We start from the raw sequence: 17,939 nt of genomic DNA on the forward strand, positions 1-17,939 counted from the left end.
GGAAACCAGTGACAGCACTTGCTGACCCAGAATTACTATCAAAGTTCAAAAAACTGATCACATGCATTTAACCATAAGCCAATCTTATTTAAATCAGGACTGTCCAAAAGAAATATTTTATCAGCCATTCATGATCTGGATTCTGGTGTATGAGATCAACTTAAATACGGTACACATAAAAGGAGTCATGAGACATTTTTGTTTTGTAATAAATAAGGCAGTGGCCAACTTTACTCCTTAGCAGCTCCTGAGATAAGCTGTCAAATCTGCCCTCTCTCCTCTCTTCTTAATGCCAGTGAAGATCATTTTTGTTCCAGAGATGTACTTCTTGGGATTCTCCAATATTCCATCAGTGTCTCTTCTCCCAAGCAATGCCTTTGTTCTTCATGGCATCCAGGTAAGAAAATCCAGGGGCCTGAGGTGCCCGGCTGGCTCAGTCAGTTGAGTGTCTGACTCTTGATTTCGGCTCAGGTCATGATCTCACAGTCGTGGGATGGAGTCCCACGTAGAAAAAAGAAAACCTAGGGGCCTGGACTGCCTTTTGTCCAAAGAAACCATGGAGACTTGGCCCAGTCTTGGGCTTGCTTCCCTTTTCCACAGTATGACATTGGGCACACTTCTGAACAAAAAATTTGCCCTTCTCGACATCACCTGTTTTTATTTATTTATTTATTTATTTATTTAAAAAAAAATTTTTTTTTAACATTTATTTATTTTTGAGACAGAGAGAGACAGAGCATGAACGGGGGAGGGGCAGAGAGAGAGGGAGACACAGAATCGGAAGCAGGCTCCAGGCTCTGAGCCGTCAGCCCAGAGCCTGACGCGGGGCTCGAACTCACGGACCGCGAGATCGTGACCTGAGCCGAAGTCGGACGCTCAACCGACTGAGCCACCCAGGAGCCCCAATCACCTATTTTTAAATTGCTCTTTCTTCACGCATGAAACAAAGGTGGACATCCTGCTCTCTAAGCATTCATATTTTCTGTAGTTTTAGCTTATCTATGTGTCTGTCATTTGTGTACACGTGTGGAAGTGTCTCTAGGGGATAGTGGAATTGCTGGAAGAGGGCCTAGTGTATCCTCAGCTTGGATAGATGGTAGCAAACTGTTTCCAGAGTGGATATACAAATTTACACTCTGGTAGTTTGGTGGATGTCTGATGGTTTCTCGTTCCAGTTTTAATTTGCATTTCCCTCATCATTGATGGATTTCCTTTTTTGAAAAGTGCCTATTCAAATTTTTTGCCCCTTTTTCTATTGGGTTGCTATTTCAGTTCTTTATTGCTGCATGAAAAACCACTCCAAAACTTAATGATTTAAATAGCAACAATAATTTACTTGGCTCATGGATCTTTACTTTGAGCAGGGTGCAGCCTCAGCTGGGATGTTTCAATGGCTGCTCTTTGGACCTGCTGGAGAATAGCTTCCTCACAGCATCAAAGTCTCAGGGCAATCAGACTTCTTACATTGTAGCCAGTTTCCCCCACAGCAAACATTGCAAGAGGTGTAGGTGGAAAAGGCAAGGCTTCTTTTGATCTAGTCTTGCACGTCCCAGCAGCGTTCTATTTGTCAAATGTGGGGTGGCTGACTGGCTCAGTTGGTAGAGTGTATGGCTCTTGATCTTGGTGCTGTGAATTCAAACCCCACTTTGGGTGTAGGGTTTACTTAATATTTGTCAAACGAGTCACTAAGGCCAATCTAGATTCAAGGGAATGGGGAATTAGATGCCACCTTTCAATGAGAGGAGCAGGAAAAATTTATAATCATTTTCATCTCTTGCAGTTGTAGAGCTTTTCTTATTGAAAAACTCCTTCCTACTAAGGAGTTCTGTGTATATTTTGTATTAGTCCAATGTCAGTTACATGTTTTGGGATGAGCTCTTCCATCATGGCTTTCTTTTCACTCTTTTTATCCCCGCCCTGCTTTGTGGCTAATGCTTTTTGAATCTTGTTTAGGAAGTTTTTCTCTCCGAGTCATGAAAATATTCTCTTAAAAACTTTCTAACTTTCTGGGGCACCTGGGTGGCTCAGTAGCTTAAGTAACCAGCTTTGGCTCAGGTTGTGATCTCGAGGTTCACAAGTTGGAGCCCTGCATCAGGCTCTGTGCTCACAGCTGAGAGCCTGGAGCCTGCTTTGGATTCTGTGTCTCCTTCTCCCTCTGCCATTCCCCTGCTGCCACTCTCTCTCAAAAAAAAACAAAACAAAAAAAAAACCAACATTAAAAAAAAAACTTTCTAAACTTCTAAAAGCTTTCTAATTTTGTCTTGCTTATTTAGGTATTTAATTCACCCAGAATTTACTTTAGTGTGTGGTGGTGAAGTAGTAGTTTTTTTCCCCCATATGTTTATTTAGTTTATTTAAGTACCATCTATGAGGAAGAATAAAGTTTCCGCACTGCTCTGTGGTCCACTTTGCCAGATATCAACTGTTTCTGTAAGTGTCCTTTCTGGGCCCTCCATTCTGTTCCAGTCTATTTGTCCTTAGCTCATGAATACCAATGAACTTCTTTGGCATTGTAATAGGTCTTATTATCTGGTGGAGTAAGTTTTCCCATCTTGTTCTTTAAGGGTGACTTAGCTGTCTTGGCCCTTTACACTTCCCACAAATTTTAGAATCACTTGACAAGCTCCACCAAAATATCTGCTGGGATTTTTTAAAAATTTAATTTAATTTTTAAATTTACATCCAAGTTAGTTTGCATATAGTGCAACAATGATTTCAGGAGTAGATGCCTTAATGCCCCTTACCCATTTAGCCCATACCCCCTCCCACAACGCCTCCAGTAACCCTCAGTTTGTTCTCCATATTTATGATTCTCTTATGTTTTGTCCCCCTCCCTGTTTTTATATTATTTTTGCTTCCCTTCCCTTGTGTTCATCTGTTCTGTGTCTTAAAGTCCTCATATGAGTGAAGTCATATGATATTTGTCTTTCTCTGACTAATTTTGCTTAGCATAATATTCTCTAGTTCCATTGGTGTAGTTGCGAATGGCAAGATTGCATTCTTTTTGATTGCCGAGTAATACTGAATTGTATATATACACCACATCTTCTTTATGAATTCATCCATTGATGGACATTTGGGCTCTTTCCATACTTTCGCTATTGTTGATAGTGCTGCTATAAACATGGGGGTGCCTGTGTCCCTTCGAAACAGCACACCTGTATCCCATGGATAAATGCCTAGTAGTGCAATTGCTGGGTCGTAGGGTAGTTCTATTTTTAGTTTTTTGAGGAAACTCCATACTGTTTTCCAGAGTGGCTGTACCAGTTTGCATTCCCACCTCTGCTAGGATTTTGATTGGCATTGACACCTACTCCATACTTAGTCTTCCAATATTTATTGATCATATGTTTTTGCCATTATTTAGGTACTCCTTTATCCTTATTAATAGATTTCTACTTGCCCACTTTTTGTCTCCTCCTCCCCCCCCCCCCCCCCCCCGCTTTCTTAATATTTATTCACTTTTGAGAGACAGACAGAGAGTGTGAGCAGTAGAGGGGCTGAGAGAGATGGAGACACAGAATCTGAAGCAGGCTCCAGGCTCTGAGCTGTCAGCACAGAACCTGACACAGGGCTCAAACTCACGAACCACAAGATCATGACCTGAATCAAAGTCAGACGTTCAACTAACTGAGCCACCCAGGCACTCCATTTTTTGTCCCATTTAATCCATACGTTTTTCATAGTTTTTGGTATGACTATAAATGTTATCTTTTTTCTCTTTCAGTCCGTTACAATGTGGTGAATATCACTAATTGATTTTCTAATGTTAAACCAACCGCCATTCCTAGAATAGACCAGATTTAGTCATAATGAATTATCCTCTTTGTATATTGTTGGATTTTGTTGGCTAATGTTTTGTTTAGAATTTTTGTGTTTACTTTCATGAAAGTGATTGACTTGTAATTTTTATTTCTCTCTCTTTGTGAAGTTTTAGTATTAAAGTTAGACTGCCTTCATAAATAAGCTGGGCTGTGTTTTCTTTTTCTTTTTTTTATTCTCTGGAAAAGTTTTTGTAATATTGACATTATTTCTTTCTTAAATGTTCGGCAGAATTCACCAATGAAGCCATTTGGGCCTGGAAGATTTACATTTCTTTTTTTTTCTTCTTTTTTTTAAGTTTATTTATTTGAGAGAGAGAGGGAGACAGAGAGAGAGAGAGAGAGAGAGAGAGAGAGAGAGAGAGAGAGAGAACACAAGCTGGGGAGGGGGAGAGAGAAGGAGAGACAGAATTCCAAGCGGGCTCTACACCATTAGCGCAGAGCCTGATGTAGGGCTTGAACCCCAAACCACGAGATCAGATCTGAGCTGAGATCAAGAGTTGGACACTCAACCTACATTTCTTTAATAATTATAGGACTATTCAGACTTTCCATTTCTTTTGGTATAAGTTTTGGTAATTTGTATTTTTCAATGAAATTTATCCATTTCATCTGAATTTTCAAATATGTGTTCATAATATTTCCTCATTATTTTTATTGTCTATAGGATCTTAAGTTTCTCTTCTTAGTCTTGGGTGTGTGTGTGTGTGTGTGTGTGTTCTTTCTCTCTCTGTCTCTGTCTCTCTCTCTCTCTCCCTTTTTGATCAGTCTTACCAGGGGTTTTCAACTTTATTAATAATTTCAGAGAACCAACTTTTGGCTTTTTTAAAAACGTCTCTATTGTTCTGTTGTATGTATTGTATGCTTGCTTTATATATTATTAATTTATACTCTATATTATTTTCTTTACTTTTTTGAGTTTTTTACTTTTCTTTTTCTAATATTTGAAATGGATGCTTTCTCATTAATTTTCTGCCTTTCTCCATTCAAGACTATATAAATCTTTTTCTAAGTACCCTAAGGAGTATTTTTGACAGAAGCACAAATTTTGATATGTAGTATTTTTGTTGTTATTCTGTTCTAAGTATTTCTAGTTTCCATTTGTCGTTCCCTTTTTGTCCACTGGGCTGTTTAGGAGTAGATTTCTTAATTTTCAAATACATGGAGGCTTTCTAATTATCTTTTTGTTATCAGTTACCAAGTTAATTACATTATTTTCAGGAATTATGTTTAATGCTATTTCAAGTAAGCATGATCTTTTTGTAAACGTTTTATGTATGTTTGAAAAGAATGTGTAGTCTGCTCTCATTGGTGCAGAGTTCTATATGTGTCCATTAGATCAAATGTGTTAATAATAATATTATTCAAATTGCCTACTTCTTCACTGAATTTTAATGATTTTGACTGCTTTTTCTATTACTGAGAGACGTGTGTTAAAGTCTTTCATTATGATTTTGGATTTGTCTATTTCTTTTTGTAGATCTATAATTTTAGATTTTTTATATTTTGAGACTCTGTTATTTAGTACATATAAACTTAAAATTGTTATGTCTCTAGGGTGACAGAATAGATAAAAAGTCAAGACCCATCTATATGCTGCCTATAAGAGACTCATTTCAGACCTAAAGACATATGCAGATTGCAAGTGAAGGGGTCAAGAAACATTTGTTATGCAAATGGTTGTGAAAAGAAAGCTAGAGTAGCAAAACTTATATTGGACAAAATAGACTTTAAAAGAAAGACTGTAATAAGAGACAAAGAAGGATGCTATATAATGATTAAGGGGATAATCCAACAAGAAGATATAACAATTGTAAATATTTATGCAGTTGACATGGGAGCACCCAGATACTTTTTTTTATATTAAATATAATTTATTGTCAAATTGGTTTCCATACAACACTCAGTGCTCATCCTAACAGGTGCCCTCCTCAATACCCATCACCCACTTTCCCCTGGGAGCACCCAGATACTTCAAGCAGTTAATAACAAGCATAAAGGAAGTAATTGATAGTAATACAATAATAGTAGGGGACTCTAACACCCCACTTACAACAATGGACAGATCACCCAGACAGAAAATCAACTAGGAAATAGTGGCTTTGAATGACACATTGGACCAGATGGATTTAACAGATATATTCAAAACATTTCATCCTAAGACAGCAGAATACACATTATTTTCAAGTGCCCACGTACATTCTCTAGAATAGATTGTGTATTAGCCCACAAAACAAGTCTCAACAAATTTAAAACAATGGAAGTCATACCATGAATCTTTTCTGACCACAATACTATGGAAGTAGAAGTCCACCAGAAGAAAAAATCTGGAGAGAGCACAAATATGTCAAGGTTAAATAGCATGCTACTAAACAATGAGTAGGTCGATGGAGAAATCAAAGAAGAAATAAAAAATTATATGGAAACAAATGAAAATGAAAACTCAACAGTCCAAAATCTTTGAGATGGAATAAAAGCTGGTCTAAGAGGGAAGTTTATAGCAATACAAGCTACCTAAAGAAGCAAGAAAAATCTCAATCTAATCTTATACCTAACAGATCTAGAAAAAGAACAAACAAAATCTAAAACTGGTAGAAGGAAGGAAATAATAAAGATCAGAGCAGAAGGAAGGAAATAATAAAGCTCAGAGCAGAAATAAATGAAATAAAAAGTAAAAAAACAGTAGAACAAATCAATTACATCCAGAGCAGGTTCTTTGAAAATATCAATAAAATTGACAAACCCTTAGCCAGACTCAGTTTAAAAAGAGAGACAGAGAGAGAGACAGAGAGAGAGAGAGAGGACTGAAATAAACAAAATCAGAAATGAAAGAAGAGAAATGACAACTGATACCACAGAAATACAAAGTATTATAAGATAATTTATGAAAAATTATGTGCCAACAAATTGAACAACAGAGAAGAAATGGATAAATTCCTAGAAACATATAACCTCCCAGAATTGAATCAGGAAGAAATAGAAAATTTGAACAGACCAATTACCAGCAATGAAATTGAATCAATAATCCCAAACTCCAAACACACAAAAGTCCAGGACCAGGTGAATTCTACCAAACATTTAAAGAAGAGTTAATATCTATTCTTCTCAAATTATTCCAAAAAAATAGAAGAGGAAGGAGAACTTCCAAATTCATTTTATGAGGCCTGCATTATTCTGATACCAAAATCAGAATAAGATGTTACAAAAAAAAAAAAAAAAAAAGGCATTACAGGCAAATATCTCTGATGAGCATAGATGCAAAAATCCTCAACAAAATATTAGCCAACAGAACAGAACCCAACAATACATTAAAAATCATTTACCACCATCAAGTGGTATTTATTCCTGGGATGCAAGGATGGTTCAATATTCACAAATCAATCAATGTGATACATCACATCAGTAAGAAAAAGGCTAAGAACTATAGGATCATTTCAATAAACAAAGAAAAAGTATATGACAAAGTACAGCATCCACTCATGATAAAAACCCTCCACAAAGTATGGTTAGAGGGAAAATACCTCAATATAATAAAAGCCACATATAAAAACCCCACAGCTAACATCATCCTTAATGGGGAAAAACAGAGCTTTTCCCTTAGATCAGGAACAAAACAAGGATGTCCACTGTCACTACTTTTATTCAATATAGTACTGGAAGTCCTAGTGACAGCAATCAGACAAGAAAAAGGAATAAAAGCACCCAAATTGGTAAGAAAGTAAAACTTTCGGTATTTGCAGATGGCCTGCTCCTCTCTATAGACAACCTTAAAGACTCCAACAAAAAACTATTAGAACTGATAAATGAATCCATTAAAGTCACAAGATACAAAATCAGTGTACCAAAATCTGTTGCATTTCTATATGCTAATAATGAATCCACAGGAAGAGAAATTAGGAAAATAATCCCATTTACAATTGCACTAAAAATAATAAACTACCTAGGAATAAACATAACCAAGGAGGTGAGAGACCCGTACTCTGAAAATTATAAAACACTGATGAAAAAAATTGAAGATGACCCAAACAAATGGAAAGATATTCCATGCTCATGGGTTAGAGGAACAAACATTGTTAAAATGTCTATACTACCCAAAGCAATTACAGATTTAATGCAATTCCTATCAAAATACCAATAGCATTTTTCACAGAACTAGAAAAAATAAACCTAAAATCTGTATGGAGCCACAGAAGACCCCAAATAGGAAAAACAATCTTGCAAAAGGAAAACAAAGATGGAGGTATCACAATTCCAGATTTCAAGTTATACTACAAAGCTGTAGTAATCAAAACAGTATGATACAGGCACAAAAATAGACACATAGATCGATAGAACAGGATAAAAAGCCTAGAAACAAAGCCACAATTACATGGTCAATTAATCTTCAATAAAGGAGGCAAGAACATTCAATGGGAAAAAGACATTCTCTTTAACAAATGGTGTCGGGAAAATTGGACAGCTACTTGCAAAAGAATGAAACCGGACCACTTTTTTACACCATACACTAAAATGGATTCAAAATGGATTAAAGACCTAAATGTGAGACCTGAACCCATAAAAATCCTAGAAAAGCACACAGGCAGTAGTTGATTCTTTGACATCAACTGTAGCAGCTTTTTTCTTTTTTTTTTTTAAATTTTTTTTTTCAACGTTTATTTTTTTATTTTTGGGACAGAGAGAGACAGAGCATGAACGGGGGAGGGACAGAGAGAGAGGGAGACACAGAATCGGAAACAGGCTCCAGGCTCCGAGCCATCAGCCCAGAGCCCGACGCGGGGCTCGAACTCACGGACCGTGAGATCGTGACCTGGCTGAAGTCGGACGCTTAACCGACTGCGCCACCCAGGCGCCCCTGTAGCAGCTTTTTTCTAGATATGTCTCCTGAAGCAAGGAAGCAAAAGCAAAAATAATCTGTTGACACTACATTAAAGTAAAAAGTTCTGCGCAGCAATGGAAACCATTAACAAAATGAAAAGGCAGCCTAGTGAAGGAAGAGATATTTGCCAATGGCATATCTGATAAAGGGTTAGTATCCAGACTATATAAAGAACTTACAGAACTCAACATCCCAAAACCCAAATAATCCAATTAGAAATTGGGCAGAAAACATGAACAGACTTTTCTCCAAAGAAGACACACAGATGGCCAACAGACACATGAAAAGATGCTCAACATCACTCATTATCAGGGAAATGCAAATCAAAACTACAATGAGATATCACCTCATGCCTGTCGGAATGGCTAAAACAAAGCAAAACAAAACAAAACACAAGAATAAGTGTTGGGGAGGATGTGGAGGAAAAGGAACCCTCTTGCACTGTTGGTGGGAATGCAAAGTGGTGCAGCCAAATTGGTGGAAAACAGTAAGGAGTTTGCTCAAAAAGTTAAAAATAGAACTACTCTATGATCTAGTAATTGCACTACCTGGTATTTACCCTCCCTCCCCCAAATACAAAAAAATAAATTCAAAGGGATACATGCACCCTTATGTTTACTGCAGCATTATTTCCAATAGCCAAATTATGGAAGCAGCCCAAGTGTCCATTGATAGATGAATGGATAAAGAAGAAGTGGTAAATACACACAATGGAGTATTATTCAGCCATAAAACAGAATGAAATTTTGCCATTTGCAACAACATGGATAGAGGTAGAGAGTATAATACTAAGTGAAATAAGTTAGAGAAAGACAAATACCATATGATTTCACTCATATGAGGAATATAAGAAACAAAACAAATGGAGCTTTTAAAAAAATGGAGCTATTATGTTTATTAGTGGTAAGAAATATAACTCATTTTAGTATGCTTTATCATTCACAACATTCATGGTACCTAAATACACTGGATTGAAATATTATTTGGACAATTCAGTTATGTGTTTCATACTTCCATACATTAAACACCATTTTGTATGATTAAATAGAAAAAATTTCAACAAAATTAATTTTCAAATCAATTTTGAGTAAAACAGCTATCACAGAAATGCAGAGTTGAACATTTATCCAGAACTTCTTGATCTTCCCAAACGGAAAATCTGTACCCATTAGACAACTCCCCCTCCTCCCTCCCCCCAGCTCCTGGCAATGACCAGCCTACTTTCTGTTGTTATGAATTTGACTGCTCTAGGAAGCTCATTTAAGTGGTATTATACAGTGTTTGCCTTTTTGTGATTGGCTTATTCACTTCACATAATGAACAATTCTGATAAAAATCATCAGAATTTCCTTCCATTTTAAGGCTGAATAACATTCCATTATTCAGTATACGTATTATATATATTCAATAAATATATATAACACCTTTTGTTTATCCACGTATCTACCAAATAGACATTTGGGTTGCTTCCTCCTTTTGGCTATTGTGAAACTTTTTTTTTTAATTTTTATTTTTGAGAGAGAGAGAGAGTACTCACAAGCTGGGGAGGGGCAGAGAGAGAGAGAGAAGGAGACACGAATCTGAAGCAGGCTCCTGGCTCTGAGCTGTCAGCACAGAGCCCGACATGGGGCTCAAACTCACAAACTGTGAGATCATGACCTGAGCTGAAGTTGGCTGCTTAACCGACTGAGTCACCCAGGCGCCCCTGTCCTTTTGGCTATTGTGAATGCTATGAACATTGGTATACAAATATCCCTTTGAGATCCTGCTTTCAATTCTTTTGAGTATATACCCAGAAGTGGAATTGCTGGACCACATGGTAATCCTTTTTTTTTTTTTTAAGTCTGTATTTTGCTAGGATTTTTTAAATTGAGATATAATTGACATACTAGTTTCAGGTGTGCAACTTAATGATTCAAAATAATCACAATAAGTCTAGTTAACATCCATCACCACACATAATTACAAAGTTCTTTTTCTTGTGTGGTGATTCTATTTTTAATTTTTAAGGAACTGCCATACTATTTTCCAAAGCACTTACACTTTTTTTACATTCCCACCAATGGTGCATAAAGGTTCCAATTACTTCACATTCTTGCCAACATGTGTTATTGATTGATTGATTGATATTTTTTTGATCCTATGGGTGTGATGTGCTATCTCACTGTGGTTTTGATTCGCATTTCCCTCATGACAAAGATGTTGAGCATCTTTCACATGCTTATTAGCCATTTATATATCTTCTTTGGGGGAATGTCTGTTTAATTCCTTTTCCCATTTTTTAAAATAAAAATAATTTTTTAATGTTTATTTATTTTTGAGAGAGAGAGAGGCAGAGTGTGAGCGGGGAAGGGGCAGAGAGAGAGGGAGACCCAGAATCCGAAGCAGGCTCCAGGCTCTGAGCTGTCAGCACAGAGCCCGATGCAGGGCTTGAACTCACAGACTATGAGATCATGACCTGAGTTGAAGTCGGACGCTTAACCAACTGAGCCACCCAGGCATCCCCCTTTTCCCATTTTTTAATTGGGTTGTTTGTTTTTTGTTGTTGTTGAATTGTAGGAAAGGGTTTTAAGCAGGATGTCATAATTTGATCTGTGGTTTGGAGAGAACTGAGCTTTTGCAGTAACCAGGTTGAGAGACGATGAGAACCAGAGCCGCCAGCTGTGGGAGGAAGAACACTGCACACAGTGCTCTTCACAAAGGCTCACCTGCGCCCCCTTCCTGCTCTGGATCTTGGGTGGCCTCAGATGAGAGCGACCCAGCCCATTTCCTTGGATTCTGGGGCAAGCTTAGATCCTAGCCTTTGGAAGCTCCCTGGAGAGGCTCGGAGTAGTCCCAGGTCCATAGGAAATCCAGGGTTTCAGTCCTTCCACGTGGCCAAGCAGAGGGTGGGTTTATAATTGGTGCTATAGGACACCTGTCTGCTGTTCTGCAGAGGTCGCCTGGCCTTGGGAGGAAATCGCAGAAAGTGACACTATGTTGGGACATATAAAAGCAAACTCTCCCAGTCCCCTTTCTGACTAGCAAATGGTTCAAAGGGCTGTAGAGCCAGACTGCCTGAGTTCAAATCCTACTCTGCCACTTACTAGCTGGGCAAGTTACATAATCTTCTAGTACCTCAGTTTCCCCCTCTGCAAAATGGGAATAACTAGCATGCCTTCCTAATTAAGGATTGGGTGAAGATTAAATGAGTGTAAAGTATTACGACTGTGCCTGGATCATAGTAAATGTTGGCTATTACTGTTATTTTCATTGAGACCAGGGTTGTCTGGCTTCTGACCAACAGCCCAGTTGCCCTCAGCTCTCCCAGGTCCTGTCAAGGCGCCTGCTTCCCTGTTCCCCCCTCTCTCCAGTGACCTCTTGCGGGTCGCAGCCGGGTCTGCTTCCCCAGCTGCCAGCAGGGGGCAGCATTGCACCACGGCTGCCTCTGGGCAGCTCAGTAGGTCCAGCCTCGGAAGCTGGGAGCTGCCTCGCACTGTCCCCTCTGTCCCGGCGGGCGCCGTGAGCAAGAGGGCTCGGTGAGCGCGGTCTCTGCTGGACCCCGGGCTCCTCTCCTGGCCTGGCGTCTCTCCTTCACCTGCGCGAGGCTCTTGGCCCCCGCGACTTCCTTATTTCTCTGCCTCTGTGCAGCCCGGAGGAGCTCTCGCGTGCACTGCTTCCCATGCACCATCTCCCCATCTGTGAAATGGGAGTAATGGCACAGTGTCCTAGGGCCTGGCTCAGGCCGGCTGCAGAGTGACGGGCAGGAAATGTTTTAACCTCTGCCACGGCTTTCCGTAGAAAGTAGGTTAGACAGGGCTGGCGTCAGGCGGGGGGTTATCTGGGCAAGTGCGACCAACTGAGGGAAAGTGTGGCCACTGGCTTCTGATCCAGTCTGTGGCTGGTTGTGTGGTCCTGAAGAGAGGGCTGATCTGGGCGTGAGCACATGCCATTCTTGAACCTGCTCAGCGCCTTTGCTTGTCCTTCCTGGAATGCTCCCCTGTTTGTTCTTCTAACCTACTCTATGCTCCTCAGAAGTTTTTTAACAGCCTCCTAGGTGTCCCAGGCCTGGCATCAGCTTCCCTTGGCTCCAATATCAGTCCTGGCCCTGCCTGTGCCAGGCTCTGGGCCTCGCATCAGGACTCCTATCTGTCTCACATGGCTCTTAGTAGTGGACCACAGGAGTGGCCTGGCATGAGTTAAAGAAGGTCTCAGGTCAGTGATCCCTGTCCTGGGGTCTCAAGGACTCTAGGGGTCTAGCCCTTGGCTGCCCTCCCTCATAGTTCCTGGAGGGGCTTGAACACTGGCCAAGGGGACCCCACCGTCACCATCTGTGGTCACACACCTCTAGCAGATGATGACAGATGCAGTTCACCTTCTTTAGGAACCTGGGACAGGAAAAGACCTGTCAAAGCGCCATGAACTGACAGAGAGCACTCAGTGACCCCAGTGAGCGGGAAATGCACATTAAAACAACTTTGAGACCCAACTTTTCACTTACCAAAATAAACAAAACACAAGAAATTAACAATGCCTAGTGTTGTGAAGGTACAGAGAAACATTTTCATAAATCGGTCATGGAAATGTAAATTGGTTTTAAAAAACAGCTTTTGAGGGCAATTTTAGAAATACATATTAAGAGATTTAAATTATGCATAACCTTTCTAGGCATTTATCCTAAAAAAAGTAATTGCATAAAAGCTGAACATGCCTGTATAAGCACTTTTACAGGGGCATTGTTTATAATGGTAAAAGTGGGAAAAAAACCATCCCACAGCAAGTGACTGGTTAAATAAAGTATGATAGGTCTGTGGACTAGAATTGCAATCTGTCATTAAAAATCATGTTTTCAGAAAACAATTTCATGGCGGGGGAAGTGCTCATATTAGAATGTTCATTCACTTATTAATTAATTCATTGATTTAACTAACATTTATTGAACATCTAGACATACCAGACATTGTTCTAGATACAGAGAATACAATTATAAACAAGGTAGATACTATTCTTCTTCTCATGAGGCTTATCTTCTAGAGGGAGGAGACAGACAATAAACAAGCAAAAATTAAATAATTTCAGATAGTGGTACTTCTGTCTGCTTCTATTTAAAAAAAAATATCTGAATAGAAAAAAGCACAGAGGAAACACTCATAATGTCAACAGTGGCTATGTCTGGTTGGTGATATCAGTTAGGATTTGTATTACAAGTAACTGACAATTTACTGCAGTACCTTAAATAGTCAAAAGCTTAACTGTCTCATGTGTCCAAAGCTGAAAAAGCCTACCATTTTCATCAGGTGGTTCTGCCATCCTGGGATGAGGCTGTCAGTCCCACGCTTGGCTTCTCAAGGTCACCAGATGGCAGCCTCTCTTCTGGATCTCCCATCCACATTCCAGGTTGGAGAGAAGGGGGAAGAGCCAACTTTTTCCCCTTCGAGGCACTGCCTTTTTATTACCCAGGAGCAGAGCTTCAGCCAATGTCTGATTGGTCAGAAAGAGTCACATGGCTGCTTTTAGCTGAAGGAGGTTGCAGAAGAACATGGAAGTGGTGTGATGAGTGATTATAATTTTCTTCTCCACGTCTTCTGGCATTTTCTAAATCAAGCCAGACCCTAAAACAAGCTTTTGCATAGAGGAGAAAAGGGCTTTTGGGGGTTTAAAAAGGGGGTAGGAGTAGATTGCTACATGGGACACAAGAGCAGAGCGAAGGCCACAGCAGCTGGACTGCTGGAGGTCTCTCCTGATGATTCCGGTGCCTCTTGGTGTGTGGACCACCTCAGGCTAGTGCTGCTCTGAGAACACGCAGTGAAGTGCAAGTCCATGGCTGCCCCATAAGGGCTGTTCCCTCCGCGGGCTGCCTTGCCGGCCTGCCCTAGCTGTCTCTATTTGCTGGTCTGCAAGAGGGGTGGATGTGTGTTAAGGCAAAGCTGGGCCCACTGGCCATTGGGCCTCTCTCTGCAAACAAGCTGGAGTTTGTCCCCCTGCACAGGCCCCCGGGGGCTCACGCCAGACCCACCTGGCTTCGCATCCTGGCTTCCTTTTTGTGTTCATGTCCTATGGCTGCTGTATCAAATGACCACAAACTGGGTGCTTTAGAACAACAGAAATTTATTTTTTCATAGTTTTGGAGGCCAGAGGTCTGAAATCTGGTGGGACCACGTTCCTTCCAGAAGCTCTAGGGGAGAATGTGTCCTTGCCTCTTCCAGGTCCTGGTGGTTGCTGACGGTCCCTGGGCTTATGGTTGCATCTCTCCAATCCCTGCCTCTGTGATCACGTCACCTTCTGTCTGTGTGTCTACCTCTGTCTCTCTCTTATAAAGACACTTGTGATGACATTTGTTGTCAACCCAGGTAATCCGGGACAATCTCCTCGTCTTAATTCCTTAATTACATTGGCAAAGACATTTTTTTTTTTTCCTGAATAAGGTCACATTTACAGATTCTGAGGATTAGGATGTGGATATCTTTTGAGGGGCCACCTTTCAGTATATCATACCCATTAACGGTCCAGTGACTTTACTGCTTTGAGCCTCAGTGATCGTGTCTACAGATTGGGGATGAGAAGCCCATTCTCACAGCGCCTTGTGGTGACCACCAACCTTATGAGCAGGAGGTCTGGGCCTCTCTGTGGTGGAGCCCTGCCCCTCCCCTCTGTTCTCATCTCCTAAGGAAGTGTCCCCCTCCTTCCGTTTTGTCATTGACCTGTTCTGATCCCGGAGACGGTTGAAGAGGAGCTGGGAGGCGTAGACTGTGAGGGCCTCCAGTCTGCAGACCCTTGTCCCCATCTCCACTGTTTCTCCTTCTTGCATTGTGGGCGCCCCCTCTCAGTGAGGTGTTTGTGGTGCCCAGGCATGGAATGTGGCAAGGGTTAGACACAGACAGGCTCCCTTCCTCCCCTGGGGGCCTCCTGCTGGGGCTTCTGCCCCCTCCTACCACCCCTGTTTTCCCACCAACACCCTGGGACTCTCTTTTCCAGAGCAGTCTCTGGGAAGTTAGGGACCTTGCCCAAGGTTGCACAGCCTATTACCAGTGGCTCCAGGGCCTGTGTTGTCTCCCCACCTCATTTGAAGTCGACTGGGCAGCCCCTGCTCCAAGCCGAGTCCCTAGGAACATCCCTGGGAGGTAGAACGTTCGTCCTTTGGGTTTACAGGGTGCTAAATGCGTCATGACAACCAGACTGGAAAAAAATCAATCACAATTTCATTTCATCTCCAGATAAAAGAAGAGGTTTACAGGCCAGAAAACCTCCTTATGGAAATAGGTGTGTCCATGAGCAGGGTGATCTGATCTGTTAGGGCTTGTTTCTAGCAGGAGGCCTGGGTTTGGGGAAGAGGTTATCTGCCAGACGACCCAGGGCTCCAGGCAGATACAGTTTCCCTAATCCCCACTCCGATGGGAAAATAGGAGGGGCTAGCTCTGAGAGACTGCAGGTCCGGGTTGGTGCGAGCTGCTGGGCTGCACCTGGCTTAGGATGGGATGAGGTGGGAGGCGGTGGGCCTCTCACATTCAGTCAACAAAGTGGCCTGGGTCTCCACTGTGTAGCTCCCAGTCGGTGTGCGGGTTGACACTTGAGTACCCCATTACAGGTGTGGAGCAGGCCAGGACTGGGGTCTAGTGAGCCTCACCTCACCTGTGAACACCTGCAGCCCCATCCCTGCGGAGGGCAGAGGGCATATGATTGGCACAGAGTGTTCTTGGCAGAGCCAGGGTTGGAGTCTCCTGTGAGCTCCCTGGTGGCCGGGGACAAGGGCCTCACCCCTCTATCGTGACTCTCCATTGCACACCAGTGGCATTCTGGCTCCCTCCCCTAGGACACCCACTGAAGACACACAGTTGACACATTTCTGGCTGTGGAGACACCCGGGGTGCTGCTCTGTGTATGGGGACCAGTGAATCTAGCCTCAGCATCTCTCACCTGGGCTATTCTGGAAACTTCTGCCCAGGGCATTCCACCAACTTGTCCTTCACATTCTCTCCCCTGTGCATTTCTTCATGTGCTTCTCCCTCCACTCTTTCCCTCTTGCTGTTCTCTCTGCTTGAAATGTGTACCTTTCTCCTTAGTCCACAGTCTCAGCTCAACCTGCATGGAGCCCACTGCGGTGGAGGGCAGGGGCAGGAAGAGCCCTGGGCGGTGGTGGGAGGGACGGGGGCATCTGCGGAGCTCTGTGTCCTGGATCTGGAGCCCTGGACAGTGGCTGTTGAGGGTGTGGAGCCCTGAGTTTGGCTGTAGGGACGGACAGACAGGCCAGGGTTCAGTTCCCTGCTACTTGGTCCTTCCTGGGGAATTGGGAGCTCCTCCGAATGCAAAAAAGCTAAGGCTCAGGGGCTGGGGAAAGAGGGAAAAGCCTCCCCAGGCCGTGTAACTGGGAAGCAGGGACTCCAACAGGCAACATGGGAGGGGTTTTGTGCTCAGGGAGAGACTCATTGGGGCTGTGATTTTTACACTTTAGACTCTCATCTGTGGAACGCTTTCCTCACAAGCAATGGGCCCAGAATACCCACGTGCAAGACATGGGAAGTGGGGTGGGTCTAGAGCCCCAAAGGCCCTGAGCCTCCTCTGAAGACCTTCCAGATCCAGGCTGGGGAACACACACCTGGAGGATCACTGCTTTGGAGGAGGTTGGGACTCAGACTGCCCCAGGAGGCCCGAGACTAAGAATGACAGGCCACAGGGATCCCTCCTGGGAGCCTTCCTTCCTTCTTTTCGCTCTCCCTTGGCATGCGGTAATGCTTTTGTGCTCTTTGGCCTGCCTTGTCTGATCTTCAGAGGAGCCTATAGAAAGGATGGACCTTGCTGGACTCTTAGGAGGCCAAGGGGAACCTGGAAGTCAGTATAAGAGCCCCAGATGGGCCTGAGCTGGTATTTGGTTCTACCACCCACCCTGCCTAGAGAGCATGGGTCCAGGGGCCAGACGTCTGTGGTCCAGCTTGTTTTTTCGAAAGAAGTAACTTTTTATGCGGGTAACTGTTTAGACTACCTTGGTTTTAAGCAGACTGAGAGCCCTGTCCTGGGCCCTAGTTTCCTGACCATATAATGAGGATAAAGAAGGGGTCTCTACCCTGCAAAAACAAGGTGCTCTATCTAGGGAGGACACACTAATGTACAGTTTTCTTCCTCCTCACTGGGAATGGTTCCAGCAAGCAGAAGTCCTCCTCTACCTGGGCTGCCAGCCATGGGTGCCATACTGTGCCACTGGCAGTGCAGCAGAGAGGGTACCCGGAGAAGGTGCAGCACCTGAGTGTGGGCAGAGAATGGGGCATACA

General features: G+C 42.4%; 1 protein-coding gene across 1 annotated transcript; it reads right to left on the reverse strand.

The window, feature by feature from the left end:
* Positions 1 to 237: 237 nt before the first annotated feature.
* Positions 238 to 16,327, reverse strand: LOC145712483 (cytochrome c-like). Its single transcript, XM_081790422.1, is given in 6 exon segments — positions 238 to 341; positions 344 to 364; positions 367 to 415; positions 530 to 651; positions 12,148 to 12,375; positions 16,306 to 16,327. Coding segments are annotated over 6 exon segments (546 nt in total).
* Between the last annotated feature and the right edge of the window lie 1,612 nt (positions 16,328 to 17,939).

Source organism: Panthera onca, chromosome D2 (genome assembly GCF_046562875.1).
Source record: "Panthera onca isolate mPanOnc1 chromosome D2, mPanOnc1 haplotype 2, whole genome shotgun sequence".
Lineage (NCBI taxonomy): Eukaryota > Metazoa > Chordata > Mammalia > Carnivora > Felidae > Panthera > Panthera onca.